At 38.2% G+C, this 23,292-nt stretch overlaps 1 protein-coding gene across 1 annotated transcript in view; it reads right to left on the reverse strand.

The window, feature by feature from the left end:
• The window catches only part of si:ch211-106h4.4 (MAM and LDL-receptor class A domain-containing protein 2), a 29,006-nt gene extending 6,458 nt beyond the window's left edge, over nt 1-22,548 (reverse strand). The window contains exons 1-39 of the mRNA XM_060874056.1: nt 22,394-22,548; nt 17,120-17,236; nt 16,828-16,956; nt 16,642-16,741; nt 16,304-16,466; nt 15,924-16,167; nt 15,709-15,831; nt 15,129-15,256; nt 14,813-15,047; nt 13,537-13,799; nt 12,937-13,027; nt 12,588-12,728; nt 12,303-12,434; nt 11,145-11,272; nt 10,868-11,036; nt 9,529-9,648; nt 9,262-9,416; nt 9,040-9,135; nt 8,148-8,238; nt 7,826-7,948; nt 7,633-7,735; nt 7,084-7,234; nt 6,721-6,937; nt 6,282-6,408; nt 6,038-6,167; nt 5,007-5,085; nt 4,703-4,867; nt 4,255-4,380; nt 3,671-3,886; nt 3,445-3,564; nt 3,008-3,160; nt 2,741-2,820; nt 2,386-2,556; nt 2,090-2,269; nt 1,853-1,961; nt 1,633-1,755; nt 1,372-1,471; nt 876-1,038; nt 443-557 (exon numbers count right to left, since the gene is read on the reverse strand). Coding sequence (XP_060730039.1) covers nt 443-557; nt 876-1,038; nt 1,372-1,471; nt 1,633-1,755; nt 1,853-1,961; nt 2,090-2,269; nt 2,386-2,556; nt 2,741-2,820; nt 3,008-3,160; nt 3,445-3,564; nt 3,671-3,886; nt 4,255-4,380; nt 4,703-4,867; nt 5,007-5,085; nt 6,038-6,167; nt 6,282-6,408; nt 6,721-6,937; nt 7,084-7,234; nt 7,633-7,735; nt 7,826-7,948; nt 8,148-8,238; nt 9,040-9,135; nt 9,262-9,416; nt 9,529-9,648; nt 10,868-11,036; nt 11,145-11,272; nt 12,303-12,434; nt 12,588-12,728; nt 12,937-13,027; nt 13,537-13,799; nt 14,813-15,047; nt 15,129-15,256; nt 15,709-15,831; nt 15,924-16,167; nt 16,304-16,466; nt 16,642-16,741; nt 16,828-16,956; nt 17,120-17,236; nt 22,394-22,466 — 5,449 coding nt within the window. The 5' untranslated portion in view covers nt 22,467-22,548. The remainder of the gene's footprint in view (nt 1-442; nt 558-875; nt 1,039-1,371; nt 1,472-1,632; nt 1,756-1,852; nt 1,962-2,089; nt 2,270-2,385; nt 2,557-2,740; nt 2,821-3,007; nt 3,161-3,444; nt 3,565-3,670; nt 3,887-4,254; nt 4,381-4,702; nt 4,868-5,006; nt 5,086-6,037; nt 6,168-6,281; nt 6,409-6,720; nt 6,938-7,083; nt 7,235-7,632; nt 7,736-7,825; nt 7,949-8,147; nt 8,239-9,039; nt 9,136-9,261; nt 9,417-9,528; nt 9,649-10,867; nt 11,037-11,144; nt 11,273-12,302; nt 12,435-12,587; nt 12,729-12,936; nt 13,028-13,536; nt 13,800-14,812; nt 15,048-15,128; nt 15,257-15,708; nt 15,832-15,923; nt 16,168-16,303; nt 16,467-16,641; nt 16,742-16,827; nt 16,957-17,119; nt 17,237-22,393) is intronic.
• Between the last annotated feature and the right edge of the window lie 744 nt (nt 22,549-23,292).

The raw sequence follows: 23,292 nt of genomic DNA on the forward strand, positions 1-23,292 counted from the left end.
CACAAATACCCCAAGTAGACTCAGTAGTGTTGTCTTGTATTTACAAGTGAAGGTACTGGCAGAAATCAAGCCATATTAAACAGGAAAAAAAAGATCTTCTCTTGTATTTAAGCAGTATTTGAGTTACAATGTAGGTAATGAGCTCCACATACTCAAGAGCCTTTGCATTCTGTCCAATGGAAACGTTTACATTGTCCATACAGCCAATTGAATCTAAACTGGAGCTCATAGCAATCAACCACTTGATCACTCATGTACCGTATACATATAAGTGCAAGCTTATATGAAGACTGCAAGCTTATAAGTGCAAGCTTATATGCAAGCTTATGCTAAGCTTAAGCTTCATGCAAGCTTATATGAAGACTGCAAGCTTATACTGTATAAAGACTGCGACTCTTAGTGCACCATTAGGGACAGGGAGACAGTGGACTTTGACTCCCACCTGGTGGTTGATATGATGTCTCACAGTTCAGGAAAGAAATGTCATCTAGAGAGGCTCCATGATAGACAGATTTAATACTGTTATATGTTGATGTGGTTTGACTACTGAAGATGATCTGAGACAAGACAGAAAAAAGTTCCATTAGTACTTTATCTATCCAGCATAACTTCATCCATTTATACCTTTTTTCATGCCTTTTATCTGGTTCAGTTAGGCTTGTGTTACATTCATGTGCCATGTTTCTTCTCTAGTTCATCAAATAGTCTCATCTCTATAATGATTTTACTTGGATTACAATTGTTTATAAGCTGCGCATTAAATTTAGAATGAAGATTAATCTGTCTGGAAATCAATGTGCATTCTATTGAGTATTCAGACACACCATGGTTGAAACTGTACACACACACACACACACACTGACACACACACACACCTTGTAGTGCTGCTGTTGTTTTCCTATCGCCAGGTGCGCCAGGGTCCAGTGCTTTTCAGTGCTGTTGGTACGAGTCCAGACTTGTGTCCTGTCATTCTCTTCATTCTGCATGAACACACTTAGACCTCTAAAACCATCTTCTCTATCCAGATAGAAATGAAACCTAAACACAATGACAGAGACTTGTAAAGCCTCATCATGTAAATGGTGATATTTATTCAGTCCACTTTCTGTTAAAATAAAGTGAATATTAGAGTGCTTTGAAGCGCATGATAAGTCCGTAAGTGCATGATAAGTGCATGATCATTAGTAAGTATAGTATGGAAGTAAAATATATCTAGTGCTGAATGCATTTTTGGATCTTCTCAATGGATGGAAGGTGAAAAACACCAGCATTGCTGAGGACAGAATAAACCCATAATGAACAAATTTTCCAGTTTCCAAGTGGAACTAACACAGTCTGAACAGGGCTTAATTAGGGTATAAAGTTACTCACAGTAGCTGGCAGTATGGTGAAGTAGGTGGCAGTGAAGGGCTCGTAAACTGCACCTCATTTTCAGATGGCATTACATTCAAATTTGCATACATGTAGTGACCTGAGAAGAGATAATAATAGGATTGTTTACGCCATAGGTGCAAAAATGTAGTAGATCACTGGGTCCAGTGTGAATAAGTAGGAACTTTGTGGTTCTGTGAAGAACAGCTAGAAATATTTGTTTGATTTTTTTATGATATTTGTGCTGTAATACGGTATTACCTTTTCCTGTGGTGTGGTCAGTTGGTGGTACAGTATCCTCACTAGCTTTCACTCTCTGCCACTTGTTTGTATCCTGGCTTGTGTCATTCCAGTTGCAAAGGCCATACTCAAATGTACAGGGTCCTAGAGTTACACAACCCAGCGAGAAGGCAAGTGAGTGTCTTTAATAAATGGACAAGGTTATAAATATACTGTATTTTTAAGATGTAGACTATCTCACCACATGATTCCTCATCTTCACCCAGAGGGCAATCTATTCTGTAATCACACCAAGCTGTAGTAGCAATGCATTTCTTCCCTTCTGATCTCCAGCAGTGAAACTCATTCTCCTAAGTAAGAAAAATTGTAAATAGGAATGAAGTGCATATTATCATCACATGACAAAAGCACTAAAAGTTAGTTTAGCAAAACAACAATGTATTTAAGGTATTTAACAACATAACCAATTTAATGTCACCTTGCAGGGATACTCAGTGGGTGTAGGAGTGTTCGGTGTGACTGTAGGGGGAGCTGTAGGGGGTGTGATTGGCAGCTGGCTATTTTCAGGGTCATGAATGCAGTTTGGTGAAAAAGACACATCATCCACAGCTATGTATTCTTCATGGCTCTTGCCACTTCCATCATACCGAAACACAATCTAGAAAAAATATGTCATTTAGCACCACAAGCTCAGCTTAACAATTCCTATTGTCATTCCTGATCAAATCGTTTGATGTGAACTCAAAAGCATAATTAAAGTTTAATGTTTCTGACCTTAGCCTTTACTACGGAGGAAAAGATGACCTCTGTCCTTCGCCAGTGAAATTCATAAGTCATGTTCTGCTGCCAGAGAGTAATGTCCTGATCTCCACTGAGAATTGTCCGCAGTCGCGTGGTGAGACTGGTGGTGGAGTTGTTACCATGGGAAAAGTGGTAAAAGGTCACCTGTGAGAATACTTGTACAATTTAGTGTGGATTCAGTCTGGGAGCTGGGAGTGTGCAAAATGTAGATGCTAGGTAAATCCACAAAACATCTTGGTGAAACCAATAATAGAATACTTATGGCTCAATTAAATGTAATATATTGTTTATACTGTACTCAATTTTTAGCAGATAGCATTTGACTCACAGTGCAGTTGGTACTAGGTAGCAATGTGCTGGAGATGATCTCAGCTGACTGGCTTTGACTGGCAGGGATGATGTAATGGCCTAAAAAAGTCATATTTAATTTATCAGAAGGGTATTGACTGATTTGCTCTGGATATTTGATAACAGGTATTTCTGCTACTGCCTTTGCTTCACAAAAATCTTATAATTCCACAATTTTGTCAATTTAGCAAAGTCATTTATATGACATCCCATTTTCGAATCAGCATGTATGGATGGTGCTACATACCTGCTGCTATGTTGCGCGTGTGATCTCTGGGTGGTCCAAGTTGTGGCCATGCTCTCTCACCTATATCCAACATCCACCTGGCCCGTTTCTCACTAAACTCCCATAAGCACATGCCCTGCTCAAAACTGCAGCGCTGCTTAAATGCCTGTTCATCTGTCCATGCACACATAGAACATTACAAATAAATTGTATGTAAAAGACCTCACAGGCATATTTGTTCACGTTTTAACTCTCTCATCCAGTTCACTTGTAGAATAAGATCAATTCCTTAAACTTAAAGATGCTTCATTACTCATCTGCTGTGCTCCATTATTTCATAATGAAACTGCTAACTCATCACGTATGAGCGATAAAATATATAACGTCCTAAGAGAGTAAGTAATATTGAATTGCTGAAAATTCTTTTAGTCCCATAGATAATCAAATTGGGCTCATACCACATAGTTCTTCATCACTTCCATCTCCACAGTCATCAGTGAAGTCACATATTCTGCTCTCATCCACACATACACGATTGGAGCATGTGAAGGTATTTGGTGAACATGACTCCTGAGGCTCTTAAGGACAGAGAGTTAAGGGGACTTGATAAAGTGATAGATATATTTCTGTCATCATCTTGGACTGTTAGCTGTGAGCCATTCCAAATACTAATCTAGTCTGTACCTGGGAGAGAGCAGTTTAGGAAAGTGATGTCATCTACAGCGATGTCACCAAGCTCACTAAAGGTTCTGGTGGCCTCAAAAATGATAGTAAAGACTTGGTGAGTTCGACCAACCGCCACTTCTGCTCTATGCCACTTGTCTCCATGATCACCAGATTTCCACCATATGGGAGTTTTTCTAAGACCCTCCTGGAGGAACACTTTTAACTCGCCAATTCCTGCAGATAGGACAAATCACAAACACTCTATTACAACTAAGACACAACATACAGTATTTACATTAAATCACACCAACTCATCTGGTTTTATCAATCAAACATTAAATCTTGTGGCAAAAGACCTAGACATTGAGCTTTGGTTACTGTCTACTGTGTACGAGAACTTTCCAATGTTCTTCCCATACAGTGTAAGTTTTCTCCCGGTTCTCAGGTTTCTTCCCACCTCCCAAAAATCTGCCAGTAGATGACCTGCCCTGGAAGTGTATGGCTATATAAACTGACCCTGACTAGAATAACATAGCTGATGAGTGAATGAATGATCATAGGCATAACATCTCCTTTGATATGTACTATAGCGTTTATCTTACCTTCCCCATACATGTGATAAAAGAACTCAAGCACACACTCAGCGCTCGCTTGTCTCATAGCCAGACTCTGAAGAACAGCATAGCTGTTCTGGTCTCCATTATTGGCCTCTACTGCCATATACCAGCCTAACAACACAGAAAATCACTTAGCACATGATCACTTTAAGCAGCCTGGTTAGATATAAAGAAGTGGTGTGAAGTGGAGAAAATAATAGAAAATCATCATTTTAATATAATTCTTGCTATCAGAGCAGTTTCACTTTAACCTGCACATAGCACAAAATGGGAAAAGTCTATATTATATTAATAATAAAAATAATACTTTTCTTTTTTTAAAACATGTCCCTATTATTCTCTAACTTTTATAGAGCTGTCTTTTTGTTCAGTTTTCACAGAAGGGCACCAAAATATGATCTAGTGGTGAAAGGTGTGTACTCGAGTGACTTGCCCAGTTCTGTTCCTGTAGTATGATCAACTGAGGGTCCAGTGTTATCCGAAGCTGTACCGTTGCGGTCCCGCTGCCAGGAAAACTGTCCCACACTCACATCTTTCCACTCACAGCTATCTATCTCAAAATGGCACCCAACAAATACCCCACTCTCCACCGTCCGATCTGCATAAGACAGGATTTTTTTTTTTCAAAGAAACAATCACAAATTCTCTAATATTAATTTTTTCCTTATTTTGAATGAGCAATATACAGTGCACACAGTCTCTTTATTATAACACGATTCAGGACAAATGTGCCATACCTGTACACTGCCCTTCTGTAACTGTTATATCATCGACAGCAACAAATCCTCCATTTTCAGACTCGGCATCTAGAACAATCTAAAAAAAGTGAAACCTTTATATGAACACCTGTACCATTGTTCATATATGCATTTATCAAATTAGCCAATTGTGGGCCAGCATGATGCATACAATCGTGCAAATAAAAGATAAGAGTGTCAGGTAATATTCACATCAGTCATCAAACAACAGAATGGCCAAAAAACTCGCTAATTTCGGTGAATTTGACTGTGGCATGGTTGTTGATGTGAGAAGGGCTGGTTTGGTTCAGCCCTTTAGAAATCTTCATGCACAATAGCTTCTACTGTGGCATAGAAAAGACAACATACATACAGTTTTGAAGGAAGTGAAGCATTGTTAATGAGAGCAGTCAGAGACTGGTTAAAAATGGACAGGAAATCTACAGTAATGCAAACAACCACTCTATGCATACATAGTGGGCAGAAAAGTATCTCAGGCTGCACAGCACCTTTAACCATATGTTGCAATAGCTACTGCATCAGAAGACCACATTGTGCTCCACTCCTTTTAACCAAGAAAAGGAATCTGAGGCTACACTGGGAACAGGTCACTGAAACTGGAAACTAAAGATGGAAAAAACATCGTTTGCATTGAAAATCTTAGGAGAGCGGCAGTTTAAACAAAATACACACACCGGCTTGTCTTGCACCAGTAATCATGCCACAGTCAAAAATCACAGAGATTTTGATGTCTGATGACCATTAACTAAAGATTTTCTTAGTTTATTTTTATAAAAACAGTGACGTGACATGACGTGACAAACAGCTAAGTACGTATGGTGACCCATACTCAGAATTCGTTCTCTGCATTTAACCCATCCAAAGTGCACACACACACACACACACACACACAGCAAATAGGTTTTCCTATTAAAGTATTAGGTTATATGTATACGTGTATATGTGTTCCTATTAAATATATATATACGTTATATGCCATGGTGTGGAAAAAGCTCGTCTCTACCTCTCACCTTATACGGCTTGGTCTCAGACACTGTGGTTGAGAAGTTTCTCCAGCTGTGTTCAGCAGCACTTGTTTTAAAAATCAGCCTTTGATATGAGTTCTCTGTTTCCAAGAACACTCGCAAGGCCCCCAAATTACTGCAGAAAAATGATACCCATAGTGAAATGAGTAGCAGGCCTCTAATTCTACAATTCAGGTTTAATACAATTCTATATGATCTAAAACATTAAAACACTAAAACAATTTCAGACCTGTGATTTACGTTATACCAAAACGAGAGGCAGGAGTCAGAGCTTCGCTGGATCTGTTCGGAGATGAGCTTAGCCGTATTGTTGTTGTCTGAACTGCTCATCTGAGACAGACTCAACATAAACCTTCCTGTGTGAAGAGCAAGACATAAATTTGTACTCTTCCTACTTTTTAGTCTTCAGATAAAGGCAGTAGAAACAATAAAGTACAATTTATAAGCGCACCATACTAATAAGGCCAATATTAATAATGTAAATATTACTTCTTCGACTAATGAATAATGACTTTGACTGATTGCATGTATTTCCGTTGAGTCCACAATTCTGAGCAATGTTCTGTCTGCCCACAGATCTTATATGTGTGAGGGTGGATAGACACAAGGTCGTTAACCAGCCCTAAATCAATTAGAATGCTGTTTCTTTTCTATTTTTTGTTCCTCACCATCTGTAGTGTGTGTAGTGTGATCAATCAGAGGACCACCCGCATTCCCATCTGCATGGAACCAATCGTGGTTATTCAAGTCTGAATTCACCCATGTACACAGCCCTGACTCGAAATCACAACTTCCTGTAGAAAGGCAAGCTCCATTTCTTACTGACACATCATCCAGAAGTATAAAAAACTCCTGGCCAGGACTTAACTTTGCCTTGAATGCCACCTGTATAAAATCAAATTTTATTAAAGACCTTCTTCAGAGGATTGGCATTAATGACTGATTAATGCAGTGTAGTCCATGAAAAACAACAATCATATAACCTATTTAATGAAATGGGCTAGAATGAGAAATTGGGTGTGAGAATTGACCTTGAATTTGTCTGGAGAAGAAACAGTGACCTCTGCCACCTCCCAACCTGTAGAAGCCACTCCAGAAAGAGACCAGAGGTCAGGACCCAGCTCTCCGTTTAGGTAAACATGAACAGAGAGAGCATCACCAGATCCAGCAGACAACCAGTACCTACAAGGTGTGTATATTTAATTTGGTTTGGACTATGTTGGACAAGTAATTCTACATATAAACTGCCATTTAAAAAATAAATGAGTGTACACAGACAGCACACACTTCCTGAGCCAGTTTATGCAATGCTGCTATGTGGAAGAGTTCAGGAAGTGCTTTCTTCTGAATGTGTTACTCTGCCATGTGACACAGAATGAACTGCAGTGGCAATGCAGTTTGCTGGCTTTATATGTCTTAGACAAAGCATGTGTTAGCCCTCACCCTCCTAAACCGGTAGCTGTTATATGATGGGGAAAACTGACTGGTGGGTAGGAATTGGGACATTTCTAATTTAGGGACAAAATAGGGAACAAAATGTGTTTTTAAATGTGTCCATATTAAACATATGCTTGGCTTACCAAAACTGTACACATGACTCAGTTGTTTTACTGTAAGCTGGTGTCAGGAGGTGTGTCATCTCTGGCTTTAGAAGCCCCTTTCCCAAAACCGCCATTGAATGACCTGTTTGGCCACAAAAAGAATGAACATTTTAAACATGTTTTTGAAAAATCAATAAGACATTAATAATTCCATATATTGCAAGGGACTGACCCATTTGAGTTTGGTATGTGTGATCAACATGACCAGTGCTGCCGTTCACACGGAGCCAGTGAGTGCTGTCAGTGATGTCCTGATCAAATCCACACAGGGAAGAACTTTCAAAGCCACATGGGCCTGTACAGAAAGACACGTCATATTAAAACTCTGTTATAATTGTACTCTTAGTAATACTGGTGGGTAATAATGGTTGTGGAACTAGGACTGGTCCGCTTTTACTGTTGTTTGGAAATTAGGGATGTACTTGAGTCACAAATTGACAAATAGAAATAGATTGTGCTGCATACAAACAAAAATTTGGAAGTGAGGTACTTACTATGATCTTCACAGGCACCTGGGGTCACTCTCACATCATCAAGTGCTATGAATCCGCTACTTTTGGCATTTCTACTTCCAATGAATTTCACCTGCAAGGGATATATAAATGCTGTAAAAATGTGTGATAGGCTTTGGCTGGTGTAAATAGCCTAGCAGAGATTCTCTCTCTCTTTGAAAGATTAAAACACATCAATATATTGTTTCATTTTAGTCATCAGCATCGGATTATATGCATTTTAATGCCTTAAGGTGGATTTCTTTGTGGAACCAAATGCAGCATTTGAACTCTTCTTCAGCTGTATGTTTCATTTCCCCTATTCATTATCCTCAACACTTTTATGTTGTGTAATTAGCCACCTGACTTAAGCCACTTTGTCAAGTCCAGCCTTGATCTAGCTTTTGTGTATTTCTGAACTTTATACTTTACTTAGTTTTGCATTAATTCTGTTTCTCAGAATTAATATTAAATACTTATAGTTAGTATACAGTATAAACTGAATTCAACACTTGCAACCATCTGCATCCATGGTGTCTATGACAAGCACCACTGACGATTTTAAGAAAACCACACAGAATTGTAGGGACAAGCAATGCTGGGGATGATTTCGCTCTAGCCCACATTGTAGATTCATGTAGCCTATCTGTTAAAGTCATGTCTGTTGAATACAATGATGTGTAATAGTTTGCCCCACATCATTTTTTTTTTTATGCCATCAGTGAGACGGCTTGATATAATGCACTGCTAAAACTTAATAGTTTCACTGTCAAGCTGCTCATATATAGATTAGATTTCAGTCCTTCTTTCTAATATCACCACCAGCTGTCACTGATATGTGCTGTATAAATCATACTGTACTGACTCATAGCTATTATAAAGAGATCTCTCTTACTTTCTGTGCATCCAACAAGCTGACTGTGACTTGTGCATTCAACCACTCAGCAGCATCTGTTCCTCTTCTAGTCCACAAAACCAATTCTGTTATTTTCTGAGATGAAAAAGAAATATCTTATTTTCAAGAAAATATGTTAACCAGGAAATAAAAAGCTAAAAATATGTATTACTTATTTTCTTTAAGTTAGTAAGTAAGAATACTTATTCTTAGGTACAGTACCATCTTAACCACAAGGTCCAGGTTTGCCACGGATGCTCCTAGCATGAAATACCAGAATCGAACACACATAGTTGTGGCTTGAATATTTACAGGGGCAGATAGGACTGCTGTTTCACTATCTTTGTCTCCAGACATGTTTAGTGCCATATAGAAACCTAGAAATGACAAACATTTAAAGATTATCAAAAGTGTAATTGTTACACAAAATAAAACACACAAATGGAGCAAATGATCAAAAAAGTTCGACTTGGTTTCTAGTTACTGTACCATGCTTATTTCCAATGGTATGGTCATAAAGGAGTCCTTTGTTGCTTGTGTCTACCTGCAGACCCTGTTGATGTGTCCAGTCAAATCCGTCATCACTTTCCTGAACCCAGTCACATAGTCCTATAGGCAGAAATGTTATTATAACTCTACTTCACTATTAATATAAATGGCAATTAAGTGGTCTTCACACAAAAGTTCATTACCAGTAACCAGTTCACTTTCTATTTAAGAATCACTTATTTAAACTGAGTTTAACAAGGTTACCATTGCAGTAAATTAACGTCTCTGAAACACTAAGTTGAGAGATCCACCTATGTAAAAGTGACCAATGACAGCACAAGACAGGTATAAGCTAACAAATCTGAGGATGAACCTTCCCAATACAAATCAATGTAAGATGTAATTGCGCTCCCGGTCTTGTATATGTTTGAGCAGCATGTACATCAATGGCAACCTATAATACCGTTTCATCGTCTGTGTTTGAGATACACATCTGAGGCTGGTCATTTGAAGTGGTTTAGGAGCTTTTTAGGGATTACAATGCAATGGTTGTAGATGTCTGGGAAAGAAATAGCTGCTTTAGTCGTTTGTTTTTTCCAATATTTTTTCCACAGTAATCTATCTTCTGGAAAATGGCAGGCAATCTGTATTCCATCTGGAGATTCCATTATATTCTGTGGGAAAGGAGGTTTCTTGCTTTTTTCTTCAGTATGGAGTCACTTCATGAAGCGAACATTTCCATCATATCCACCCAGAAAAATTAAAATGCAGAACAATGGTATGTAGATGATATGAGTTTGTCAGATGGTTTGAGTTTGTAAATTATGCATCTGGGGATTTTATTAAGAGCAAAGTGTACATTCTGGCCATGACCAAGCATATTGTACTTCATTTATATTTGAGTGCAATTTATGCACCCACTGATAATCCCACACCTTGTAACAAGCATCAAAATAATCAGTTTAAAATCAGTGAGGTTTTTGTTTGCATTGTGAAGACACTTGTACTCTGTGATTTATACAGATCGCTTTTCTCCATTCCCCAATAATTACTAAAGAAACATATGTCTGGAAATCTAACTCCATCCAAACAGTACTTTTGTTAAAGTACAATAATTGTGACACTCATCAAAATGACTAAATAATTATAGGTGTAAATATAACTTAAAGTTAATACAACCTTTCTAACATATTAGTGAATCTGGCTTAACCTATATTTTGATGGCGCCAGTCAATGGACCTTAATTTTGAATCATCATAATCAACGTCACTGTGAAATTCATGTTTAAATATCAGACAAATGACTAGCAATTAGCCTTAAGCACACATTTATTCCTCACCCTCCTCAAAGCTGCAGTCCATAGAAGATGCAGGTGGTGTTGTGGGATGAGTTGTTGGGGTTAGTGTGGTGGTAATCGTGTCTGCACAGCTCACACTCTCTTTGATGTAGATATCATCCAGGGCAATAACTCCTCCATGACGTGGAGGCCGTATGGCTTTAAACACAAGCTGTAGATTATTAAGCAAACAGATGATGATGAGGATGATGATGATTAAGAAGAATCAATCTACAGAAGGCAAGCTTTGGAGATTTTTCAGAAGTAAACAATGGCATACCTGGTATTGCTCGGATGCTCTGTAATCCAGAGTGATTTTGTGCCACACACTGCCCTGAGTGCCAGTCTGATTCCACAGGAAGTGTAACATCCCTGACTCATTCACGTACACAGATAGTGTGAGTTTTTCTGTGAAAAACAAAGAACATTTGCTAAAGATTACTCAAGAGTTTTAGTTACTGTTGTGAACGGTGTACTGTGTAGTTTACTGTGTAGTTAAGCCGTTAATTATGGATTGAGTTGTTGTGTTGCAGAATAATTTTAGACATATGATGAGTATGTGTGCAACAATAGAAGAGAAGAAACCTTCTAAAAAGAAAAAAAAAACAAATGGAGGAATATTTATTGCGCATTATGGGGAGAGTGTTGTTTAGGTCTGTGTAGGATTACCAACAGGGGGCAGTCAAGAGACAGGCTGTATCAGTGTTTATTGTTGGAAATAGGTGCAATATTTAAAACCTTATCACATTTATAAACTGTATGTTTCTTTTTATAATATGTTTGAAGCAACATGCATACCTGCTGTTTGTTCTGATGCTATTTTATTTTATTTCTTTATTCTAATTATTTGATGAACAATATTTTGTTGAAAACATGTGCCTAATAAATAGGTTTAAATGTGCTTAATAAATAAATCTCGCTTAATTACTTACTATTTTAAATCATGTAACAAAGTTTAAAGGGCACAAATAGAAGAAGGGTACACAAAAGTTTTATTTAGAAACATGAATGCAGAGCTAAAGGTAAGCTTGGCATATAAGCCTAGTCCAAACTTCTATTAAGAGTTTTTTTTTCCTATTCAATTTTCAATGTAGTTTAGTCATAGGCATTTCCCACCCATCAGACAGCTCTTTATTATTACACAACAGTTGAAAACTAGGATGTTCAAAGACTTCCTCCGAAGCATCTGAAGGCAGCTGACAACTGCTGTTAATTCAATATCAGGGAAGGGCATAAAACGTGATGCTTTTTTAAAATACATTCTATATGTTTACAAGTTATAACAAGGATCTACTTCAGACCTGCCTCAGGTTAAGAAATGAATGCAACCATGCGTCTCCATCAGCCAGAGTGATATTAGTGGCCATGGTATAAAGTTTTATGTCCTAAAATGTATATAAACATATAGCAGTTTTTTTTAAATATACATAAAGCTCACCTATGGAATACCACATTTCCATATAGTACCAGAACTCCAGGCATGCACGGTCCACAGGCTGCATCACCTCACTCTGAAGATAAGCATTTTGCTCATCATTGCTTCCCTTTGTATCAAAGGCCAAGTAATGTCCTGAAGAACAGATAAACTGTCAGCTCCGGTTTTGTTAGAGAGACTGATAACGTTGCATGAGCAAGCAATAGACCTTTAGAACTTGTTTATTGTGCTTTTTGTGGTGTATTTGTATTTGCTAGTTATTTTATAAGAATTTATGCAGAGTTTTACCCAGGTTTGAATTGGTGGTGTGGTCCACTGGAGGTGCAAATCCAGATGCACTGACTCCAGATGTCCAGCTCCAGGCTACACTGTGGATGCTGAGAGCACTGCTTACCCAGTAACACAGGTCCATCTCAAAATCACACAGCCCTGTGGGAAACACACACACACACACACACACACACACACACACACACACACACACACGCGCGCACACAATTTATTTCAAATATTTATTCTTTTCTTTAATGTGCTATTATAATAAGTAATACATTGAAATATGAAAAAAATCTAAATGAAAAAATTATTTTGTGGAGTTGTTCATTTTTTAACTAGAGATATAGTTTTTAGTTCATACCATGAGGTGGACATGGCCCATTTAACACACTCAAATCATCAATGGCAATGTCCATAACCTGACCTTCCCCAGCCACTGCTTCAAAAAGAATCTGATAGAAGACCAAAAAAATCAGATCCATAGTCTTTCTTATGTCTTAACACGATGTAAGTATGCAACAATTCTTTCTTTATATACACATTGTAAATATTCTTACTGTTCCTCCTTTTTGTGCTATTTTCTATGAGATATGTCATATCCTTTGTGAACGTCATGCAAACATTGCTGTCTTGTCACATTTTAAGCTAAGTAAGCCACATCAGCTAAACAGCAGTTCCAAAGGGACGGCTGCTTAATCTTTTTGATTGATGATATATTTCCTCCAATCATAAAAATTATATCATATCCAACTGGTCCTTATCTGACAGGATGTTGTTTTGAAATTACTTAATTACTCTGATTACAAGGTTAAGTTCATAAAGTTGGAAATCCATACAAGTGTGCAGTCCTGAATAGCAACAAGTAATACAGTAGTAGCAGTCTTGTCTATTTAGTGTTGCCCTATACAGTATATGTATCTTCAGATATGCTCCAGTTGTATAATATTGCCTGGACATTTACCTGGTAAGGGCTGAGAGGGCTGATTACAGTGGCTCGACCAGGTCTCCACCGATCTCCCTGATCGCCACTCCGGCTCCAAAGAGTAACTTGAGAGTTGTGTGACTCGTTCAGGTACACGTTGAGCATTCCCACATCTCTGCCACTCATATGATACCAGAACATCCAGCATTCCTCACTCTCAAGATTTGGCTCATAAAAACGTGTCACCATGCGACTTTTACTACCACTCGGTCGATCCCACAGCTGCGCACTCAGGTAGTAACCTTAGTGAAGGAAATATAAATACTGTACCATACATCGAATTAATCATTTTAAGTAACGGAACATTCAAAAAATTTTAGCACAAAACCTATGCACCAATTTTCTAAAAAATTTGAAACATGAACATAAAATTATTTGATATATATATAAAAAATACATTAAAATTGGAGATTGAAAAGATATAGATAATGTTTAGACCATTATTACCAAAATAAATCCTTTAGATTTGTATAAACTGTTAACATACACTATATGGTCAAATCTATGTAGATATCTGACCAGCACACCCATACGTGGGTCTTCCCCACATTATTACCAGTAGGTTAGAAGCACACAGACACAGTAGTCTTGAATGTCTTTGAATGCTTTAACATTAAATGGTTCCCTTTGTTATAACTTCTTGTATAAACTAAGAAGGATAAACTTGTTCCATCATCAATATTTCTCCATATTAACATCTCCATATTAATGACCATGGTTTTAGAACAACTGAAGGTGGCCACATACTTTTAGCTCTATAGTGTACATCAGGATGACCCCCAGAAAGATAAAGCGGTGGTTTATGCATCTGTTTCCATAGATATTAGCTCTAAATTGGCTGTTTAGGTTTTACCCTAAGTTCTGTGCATCTGCAATGCCAATAGATGGGAGCAAGCTCACTAAATCTACCTAGGTGGCTAAAGTACAGTCTAAAGAACAATAATTTATGGTTGCTTCTGATTTGTGTATTTTTTTTTATTACTCTACATAATAAAAGTTAGCTTTGTGTAGCTTGATATAGACACTGAAGGGAGAAAGAAAAAACACAAATACTTTCAATCCTCAATTTGTTTTTCTGTAATTATAGTAGTATATAGGTCTGTTGATTCACTGCTACCTGTCACATCGTAGTCTGATATTTTTCTAAACTTACCGTATATCTATAGCATATTGAAGTTTGACCATCTGGCCTGACAAATAGAAACATTTAAAATATGTTTTGTTGTTGAACTGTGGTTGATGCTGAACTTCTCACCTTGCTCAGTGCCAAGAGTGTGATCCTTGCTTGGGCTTGCAGAACCAGCAGCCTGCATCCCTGTGATTCTGACCCAGGGAAAGTCAGCTGAAGGATCGGTTTCTAAGCCACACAGAGAGCTCTGGAACGTACATTCTCTCTCAGGTGGACATGACCCATTTACACTGTTCCAGACCTGCACTTCATCTAGAGCAATACTTCCATCAGTGCCTCCCAAGATAGCCTCAAAGATGAACTAGACACACATACAAACACACACAAATTATTTACAACTGTACACAACTGTAACAGCTTTAATATATATCAAATTCAGTACCTGTACTGGACTGTCATTGCTGGCAAAGCTAAAGTCTGCAAAGCGCCATTTGTTCCCCTGTGTGCCAGTCCTAGTCCACACAACTGTCTCTGTCCCATTAGTATTCTTAATAATAAATCTGAGAGAGCCTGTGAATGCCACAGGAAACCTTGTTATAGTAAGTAGTTTAGTAAGGGGCAACACCTTGTTTTCAGTACGACCATTAAAATATTAAATATCTTTCCATGCCAACTGAGCAACTGAGGGTTAAGGGCCTTGCTCAGGGGCCCAGCAGTGGTAGCTCGGAGGACCTGGGGTTCAAACCCATGACCTTCCGATCAGTAGTCCAACACCTTAACCACTGAGCTACCACATCCCCCAATTTCAAGAATTTGTGGGATTTTACCACATCCCACATTTCAAGAATTGTTATAAAACATACATCAACCAGCCCTTATATATTTTTTTTATTAAAACTGCAATTGAACAAAATAACAAAATGACAGTTTAGAACAAAGTGATGATATTTCCTTAACCCACAAAATAAAGGAACAAAAAGAAAGTGTTGATTCATTGCTCATATTATTTACTCATCACTCACCAATACTGGGGCCATAGATATGATACCAGAAGCTGACACATTTGACTTGCTGGAGATAACTGATTAGTCTTGCAGTCTGTGATGGATTTGAGTTCTTTTTTGTTCCAACAAACATATAATAACCTTGAAAATATAAAAATGTTTGCATTTTATGGCCTGTAAATAATAATAATAATAATAATAAAAACTGTAAGAAAAATGTAAGACTGTTTTACCAGATCCAGTTGTCTGGTCATATCCTGGTCCCTGATTGTCGTATGAGGGTTTTTGACCTTTGCTCCGCTCCCATGTGAGACTGGCAGACTGGTCAATGTACCAGCCACATGTGTTACTCTCAAAGTCACAGCTGAGCTGCTCTGAGCCTGCTGGAATATCCCCTTCTGCACAGCCCATCAATGCAATATCATCCAGCATTACATCCTGATTTCCAATAGAAGTTGGATCGATAGAAAACGTCATCTGCATATAAATAAGAGTAAGATATGTTGATGACTAGATGTTTATAGCAAAGATTCAAATAAAAAAAAAATTAAGCTATAATCCAAGAATTGACAAGTTGGAGAAATGTTAACAAGAAATGTTTAACGCTGTATACCTTGGATCCTTTAGGACGATTTCCAATTCTCACAGTTGCATTTACCCAACCATTAGTCTGCCCCTGTTTAATCTCCCACAAGACTACAGATGTGCTATTAGTGTCCAGACTTAGGGCAAAATGAGAGGATATACCAACAGGATCATGTAGATGATACCAAAAGCTACAAAATGAGATATTTTTAGCATTCTTAGCATGGATAAAAAATACTGATCTGACACTATGTAAGAAAATATCAGAAAAAAGAAATAAATACATATTCAGTTCTTAGTACTGTGGCATTACAGACTTATCACCAGCAAGAATTGTTTTAACTGGTGGAGTTAACTTTTATTTACCTTATCTGGCACCCAAGTGCAGTGTCCTGAGGAAAGGAAAACTCAAAAACTGCCTTTGAGAAAATCCCATTGTTTGTACCCTTTACATACATGACCTGACCTATAAAAGACAGTTACACATATGCAGTTTCAGTACATTTTAATTTCTCTATAAGTATAAAATAATGCATAACAATAGCTCTGTACCCCATGGGGTTCCAGTGGTATGATCCACTCCCGGGATGGTGCTAATGTTTGCCTTCTCAAGCCTCCACCGAAATTCATCCTTACTGATATCTTTCCATCCACAAGCATCTTTCTCAAAATTACAAGATCCTGCAGATACAATAGTGCACCTTTTATAAACACTATAAACAGTATATACTATCATCATTTCAGCAGGGAGGTATTAATGCAGAATATCAAGGATATTATAAAAAGATTATAGGAAGAGATAATGCAGATAATAAGAAGGACTACAGTACAGTACATCACGTACCATAGAACTCTTGGCCTGGTTCTTCATTATAGCTGGCACTGAAGTCACACACTTTTTTATAAGACACATAGTTCTGCAAAACACCGTGGAATTGTCCAGAAGAGCAGGTAGCAAGACCTAGGGAAATAACATAGCAAATACACACACTTCTATGACAAAGTGCACTTACATTTAATTCAACTGAACTTATTTTATACTGTATAGCGCTTTTAACAATTCACATAGTCTCAACTGCTCCCCGGGCGCCGCAGCATAAATGGCTGCCCACTGCTCCGGGTGTGTGTTCACGGTGTGTGTGTTCACTGAGTGTGTGTCCACTTTGGATGGGTTAAATGCAGAGAACGAATTTTGAGTATGGGTCACCATACTTAGCCGTATGTCACGTCACTTTAGAAAGTAAAGAAACAGAATATAAAAATTGAAGTTTAAAGTTATGTTACTATATTTCTCTAACAATTATCGCTAATGAGCAAGCCGGAGGTGACAGTGGAAAAGAAAAACTCCCTGAGATGATATGAGGAACAAACTTTGAGAGGAACCAGACTCAGAAGGGAACCTCATCCTCATTTGGGTGACATTGGACATGAAATAATGTCAATGTAAATAATGTCCTTTCTACAACAGTTTGTGGTTGAGTGGAATTAAGAAACCAAGAGCTCATGAGGAACTAATGGGTCAGTGCAATTTTTCACAACTGTCCCAACACTAATTCCTTCCTGCTGAAGACTTCAAATGATCGCTGATGAAGATCCCAGCACAAAGCTGACTGACTCAGCAGTAGTTCAAACATGATGTGACAGTCTCCAGGCAGCCCCAACCACAGAAATCTACAGCTTTAAAAAACACTAATTTCTTTTTAAACCTAAAAAAACTGGGTGAGCAAAATAACTGATAAAGCAAACTGCGCTCGTTTTTTCTTTGCAGTCAATTGCAATATGATGTAAAATAAAAACAGGATACAATGTAAAAATTAGCAACTTTATAAAACAGAACTTACTCCAGCATATCATATTTCAGAGTTTAGTGTCAGAGAAAGTCAAACCTGATGCATGGGCTAAAAAAGAATTGAACATTGAATTTGTGTATTTCACTGTGCATTATAAAAATACAATATTTGCAGATTGTTAGATTGTTAGAACAATGGTGAACCTTCTCAGGAGTGGCTGGCTGACCAAAATTACCCAAAGAGCGCAGCGATAACTCATCCATGATGTCACAAAAGACCCCACAACAACATCCAAAGAACTGCAGGCCTTGCCTGAGTTAAGGTCAGTTAAGTTCATGACTCCACCATAAGAAAGAGACTGGGCAAAAACGGTCTGCATGGCAGAGTTCCAAGATGAAAAACACAGCTGAGCAAAAAGAACATAAAGGCTCGTCTCAGATTCGCCAGAAAAAATCTTGATGATCCCCAAGACTTTTGAAAATACTCTGTGGACTGACTAGACAAACATTAAACTTTTTGGAAGGTGTGTGTCCCATTACATCTGGCGTAAAAGTAACACTGCATTTCAGAAAAGAAACATCATACCAACAGTAAAATATGGTGGTGGTAGTGTGATAGTCTGGGGCTGTTTTGCTGCTTCAGGACCTGTAAGACTTGCTGTGATAAATGAAACCATTCATTCATTTATTCATACATTCATTCATTCAGTATAATGTGCGGCCATCTGTTCGTGACCTCAAGCTGAAGAGAATGATCCAAAACACACCAGCAAGTCCACCTCTGAATGGCTGAAGAAAAACAAAATGAAGACTTTGGAGTGGCCTAGTCAAAGTCCTGACCTGAATCCTATTGAGATGCTGTGGCATGACCTTAAAAAGGCAGTTCATTCTCGAAAACCTCCAATGTGTCTGAACTACAACAATTCTGCAAAAATGAGTGAACCAAAATTCCTCCACAGCGCTGTACCAGTTATTAGGTTTAGGGGAAAAACACTTTTTCACACAGGGCCATGTAGGTTTGAATTTTCTTTTCCTTTAATAATAAAAACTAGAGATGAGCCGGATACTCGGCTGAAACGAGTATCTGGTACGGATAAAGCACTTCTGCCGAGTACGAGTATTGTACGAGTAATACGAGTCAATATCTGTGCTCGGATTGAATGAAAATCATCATTGGGTATCTGATTGTGTCAGCGTTCTGTGATAGGCTAGTCACAGCGCCCCTCCCCTACAGTGATAGGCTAGTCACAGCGCCCCTCCCCTACACACATACAGATGTATTGTGTTGCTGTGTCTCGCTCTGCTCACTCACAGTCACACACACAACAGCTCTCTGTCTCTCCCTCACTCACTCGGGTTCGCGGGTCTTTTCCGTTAACGTTTAGGGTTTCTTCAGCTTTTTACTTCGGGTTGTAACGTTAATAATACGTACTTACTAACCAGTAGAGTTCTGGTAAACGTGGGTTTGTTCAGACATGGTGCTTGCTTGGTAGAATGCGACTCGCATTGCGTCTCTACCTGTCGGAGATTTTTTCTTTTTTAAACCTTCAGCTGTCTCTAACCAGTAACCAGACACTGAGTGTCTGACAAGTTTTTGCTGTATTTCATAAAAACATACAGGTAGTAAGCTAGTGTTATAAATATTACAAATTAATTATTACCGATTAAAGCCCCGCCCATTTCAAGACAAGCCTACTTCCCCCACCCACTCCGAGTACGGATACAGATACAGATAATTCATATGGTTAACAGATACGGATACAGATACAGATAATGCTGTACTCGCTCATCCCTAATAAAAACCTTCATTTAAAAACTGCATGTTGTGCAGTGTTGTAATGTAACAGAGTACAAATACTTCGTTACTGTACTTAAGTAGAAATTTCACGTATCTGTACTTTACTTCGCTATTTAAATTTATGTCAACTTTCACTTTTACTCCACTACATTTCCTAGATAAAATGTATACTTTTACTCTGTTATATTTCATCTTTGTGACTCGTTACTACAAGATAAAATCAGAAGAAATGTGTGCGACTGCAATAAGGGAGGTTTGGCGAATCACTGCTCCTAGATTGCATTACCACTTTTTGCATAAAGCTGTGAAATTTCACTATTCTTATTACCAGAGTTGTAGCACAAACAAAATATTAATGCAAACAATCCATTCAATACTAAATAAAAATAACATTTATTGATTTGGTCTTGTGAATATTTTTTTATTAATGACTGCATTCATTGGACACACTGTTTGTAGAGAATGCACACATACTGATTTTGATTCAAAACTAGCATCATTACATCATGCATAAGATTTTGGTGTCCACTTTTGCCATTTAATAATACCATAACTTTTGGCTTACTATGTAGTCATATAATATATAATATAAAACTCTTCTTGTTTTAAATTCTCACTGAGGGCTAAAACCCCCTAAAGATGAAATCCTAGAACCGCCCCTGCTCTTACTGTATGTCTACTGAAAATCACTGAAATTTTACTTTTTACTTTTACTTCAAATACTTAAGTACATTAAATATCAGAAAATTACTTTTGATACTTAAGTACAGTATATATCAGATACTTTAAGACTTTTACTTGAGTAATATTCTAAAAGGTAACTTTTTCTAGTATGATACTTGTACTTTTACTCAAGTATTGCTTTCTAGTACTTTATACAACACTGATGTTGTCTTTACTTGTGTTATCTTTGGCAAATATTTAAATTTGTTTGATGATCAGAAACATTAAAGTGTAAAAAACATCCAAAAAATCTAAAAAATCAGGAACAACACTTTTTCACACCACTGTGTATGTTGAGTGCAGCTCTGTTGTCTGAGGTCCAGCTGCAGAACAGTAGCCTGAGTGTCGTAATGGACAGAACCTTAGTTTGCTTTTGTCCAAGCTGAGGCTTTGTCCAGCTGAAGTTTGAACTTTTATGTATTTTATGACTTTCTATCTCTAGATGACTTTCAGTGCTGTCATAGGATGCCAACCTTCCAATAAACTTTTCCACAGTATTGCTTATGTAAAGGTTTGACATGATGCTCTCTAATAGGCCCTAAATGTGTGCTCATACAACATAAAAACATACAACATAAAAAATATACCTCAAACAACAAACATTTCTTCTGCACAAACCAGAGGTCACTGCGGAACGGAAAAACTCCATGACACAACCAGAGGAAGAAACCTTGAGTGGAGTAAGACTCAAACAGGAACCCATCCTTTTCTGGGTGACACTGGATAGTACAATTATAAATCATATATGATAGATTCAAACACAAGATATCTATAGTACAAAGCAGGAAGGACGAAGACTAGAACTAGACACTAGAATAAATCTATGCTTCTGCTGCTCATGCTATAATCACATGGGAAATCCTTGATATGCTACATGGCCATATATGAGTGTGTAGTTGGTTAATGTTGCACTGAGTAACCAGGAGAGAGTGTGTGTCATCCCTCCCACCAATACTCCCAGCCAAGGATGGCTATGACATTGTCACAATTTGTTCTTAACGTTTCTTAATAATAGTACAAATGATTTTCCATTGCATCATGATCCCAGGAACACTGGGTACAAGGCAAAAGAATTCATTCCGAGTCAGAATGTCAGTCTATTTCCAATTATCATGAACACAAACATTCAGCCAGTCTGAATATTTTCATATTTTTGACAGCTGGATCAAACCAAGACCAATACTGTTTACTGAACCACTGCATATGCCTCTACAACAAACAGTTCTTAAATAGCATCTAGAAAATTTGCAAGTGTAAATGTAGATATGGTCCAGGATCATTGAAATGTTCGTAGTAAGCAAAGACAGACCCTGCTGGTTTAAGCTGCGATTATGGATGTGAGATTTTAAAAGTTAAATTATATAGAAAACTAAATCAATTTCATGGTGTCTATATAACCCAACTACATAACATTATATACCATTCTTGCCTTGCCTTATGCCAGGTGTTTATAGTGGGCAGTGGTGGCTCAATTTCTAGCCCCAGAACTGCCAAGCTGCCACTTGGCCCTTAACCCTCTCTGCTGCAGGCATGCTGTATCATGGCTGACCCTGTACTCTGACCCCAACCTCCAAAGTATATGAAGAAAGAATTTCCCTAGAAAGAACTATTCTAAACTGTTAAACAAGTGCACACATTACATAACAAATTTACAAATTAAACAATTTATATACATTATTTAAATCATTTTTGTTCTCTGGTGTTTATTAAGTCTTGTAAATTCCTCTAAATCTCAGCCTGCTGTGTGAACACCTAACCACATATAATATGAAATGCTCATGAAAGCACACAAAGACATTTTGCCTTACCAAGTAGTAGAAAGAACAAGCCTGTCATTCTGAAGTTACACAGAGTGGTGTGAAGGATAGAGAGTGTAAGCATATGTCACTATGACCGAATGCAACTCTTTATCTTAACGCTTTCATCTTAATAATGCTTTGTTGCAAGAGTCCATTGTGCACTCGTTAACCTTAAATATATTACTGTCCTGTATAGCTGTAAACACACACACACACTCTCTCACACACACGCACACAGGCACACACACTCACACTCACACACAATCACACACACACACACAAGCACACACACACACACACTCTCTCACACACACTCACACACAATCACACACACACACACTCACACACACACACTCACACACGCACACAGGCACACACACTCACACACATGCACACACTCACACACACATACGCACACCCACACACAAACACACACACACGAGCACACACACGAGCACACAAGCGAACACACACTCTCACACACACACACATGCACACACACACACACGCACACCCATACACAAACACACACACATTCACACACACGCGCACACACTCTCTCTCTCACACACACACACTCACACACAATCACACACACACACACTCTCTCACACACACACACACACTCACACACAATCACACACACACTCACACACACACTCACACAGGCAGACACACTCACACTCACACACAATCACACACACACACACACACAAGCACACACACGCTCTCACACACACACACACACAATCACACACACACACTCACAAACGCGCACAGGCACACACACACTCACACACACACACATGCACACACTCACACACACACACACTCACACACACACACACACACGCACACCCACACGCAAACACAAACACACACACACTCACACACACACACACACACAA

Source organism: Tachysurus vachellii, chromosome 7, assembly GCF_030014155.1.
Source record: "Tachysurus vachellii isolate PV-2020 chromosome 7, HZAU_Pvac_v1, whole genome shotgun sequence".
In the NCBI taxonomy this organism is placed as follows: Eukaryota; Metazoa; Chordata; class Actinopteri; order Siluriformes; family Bagridae; genus Tachysurus; species Tachysurus vachellii.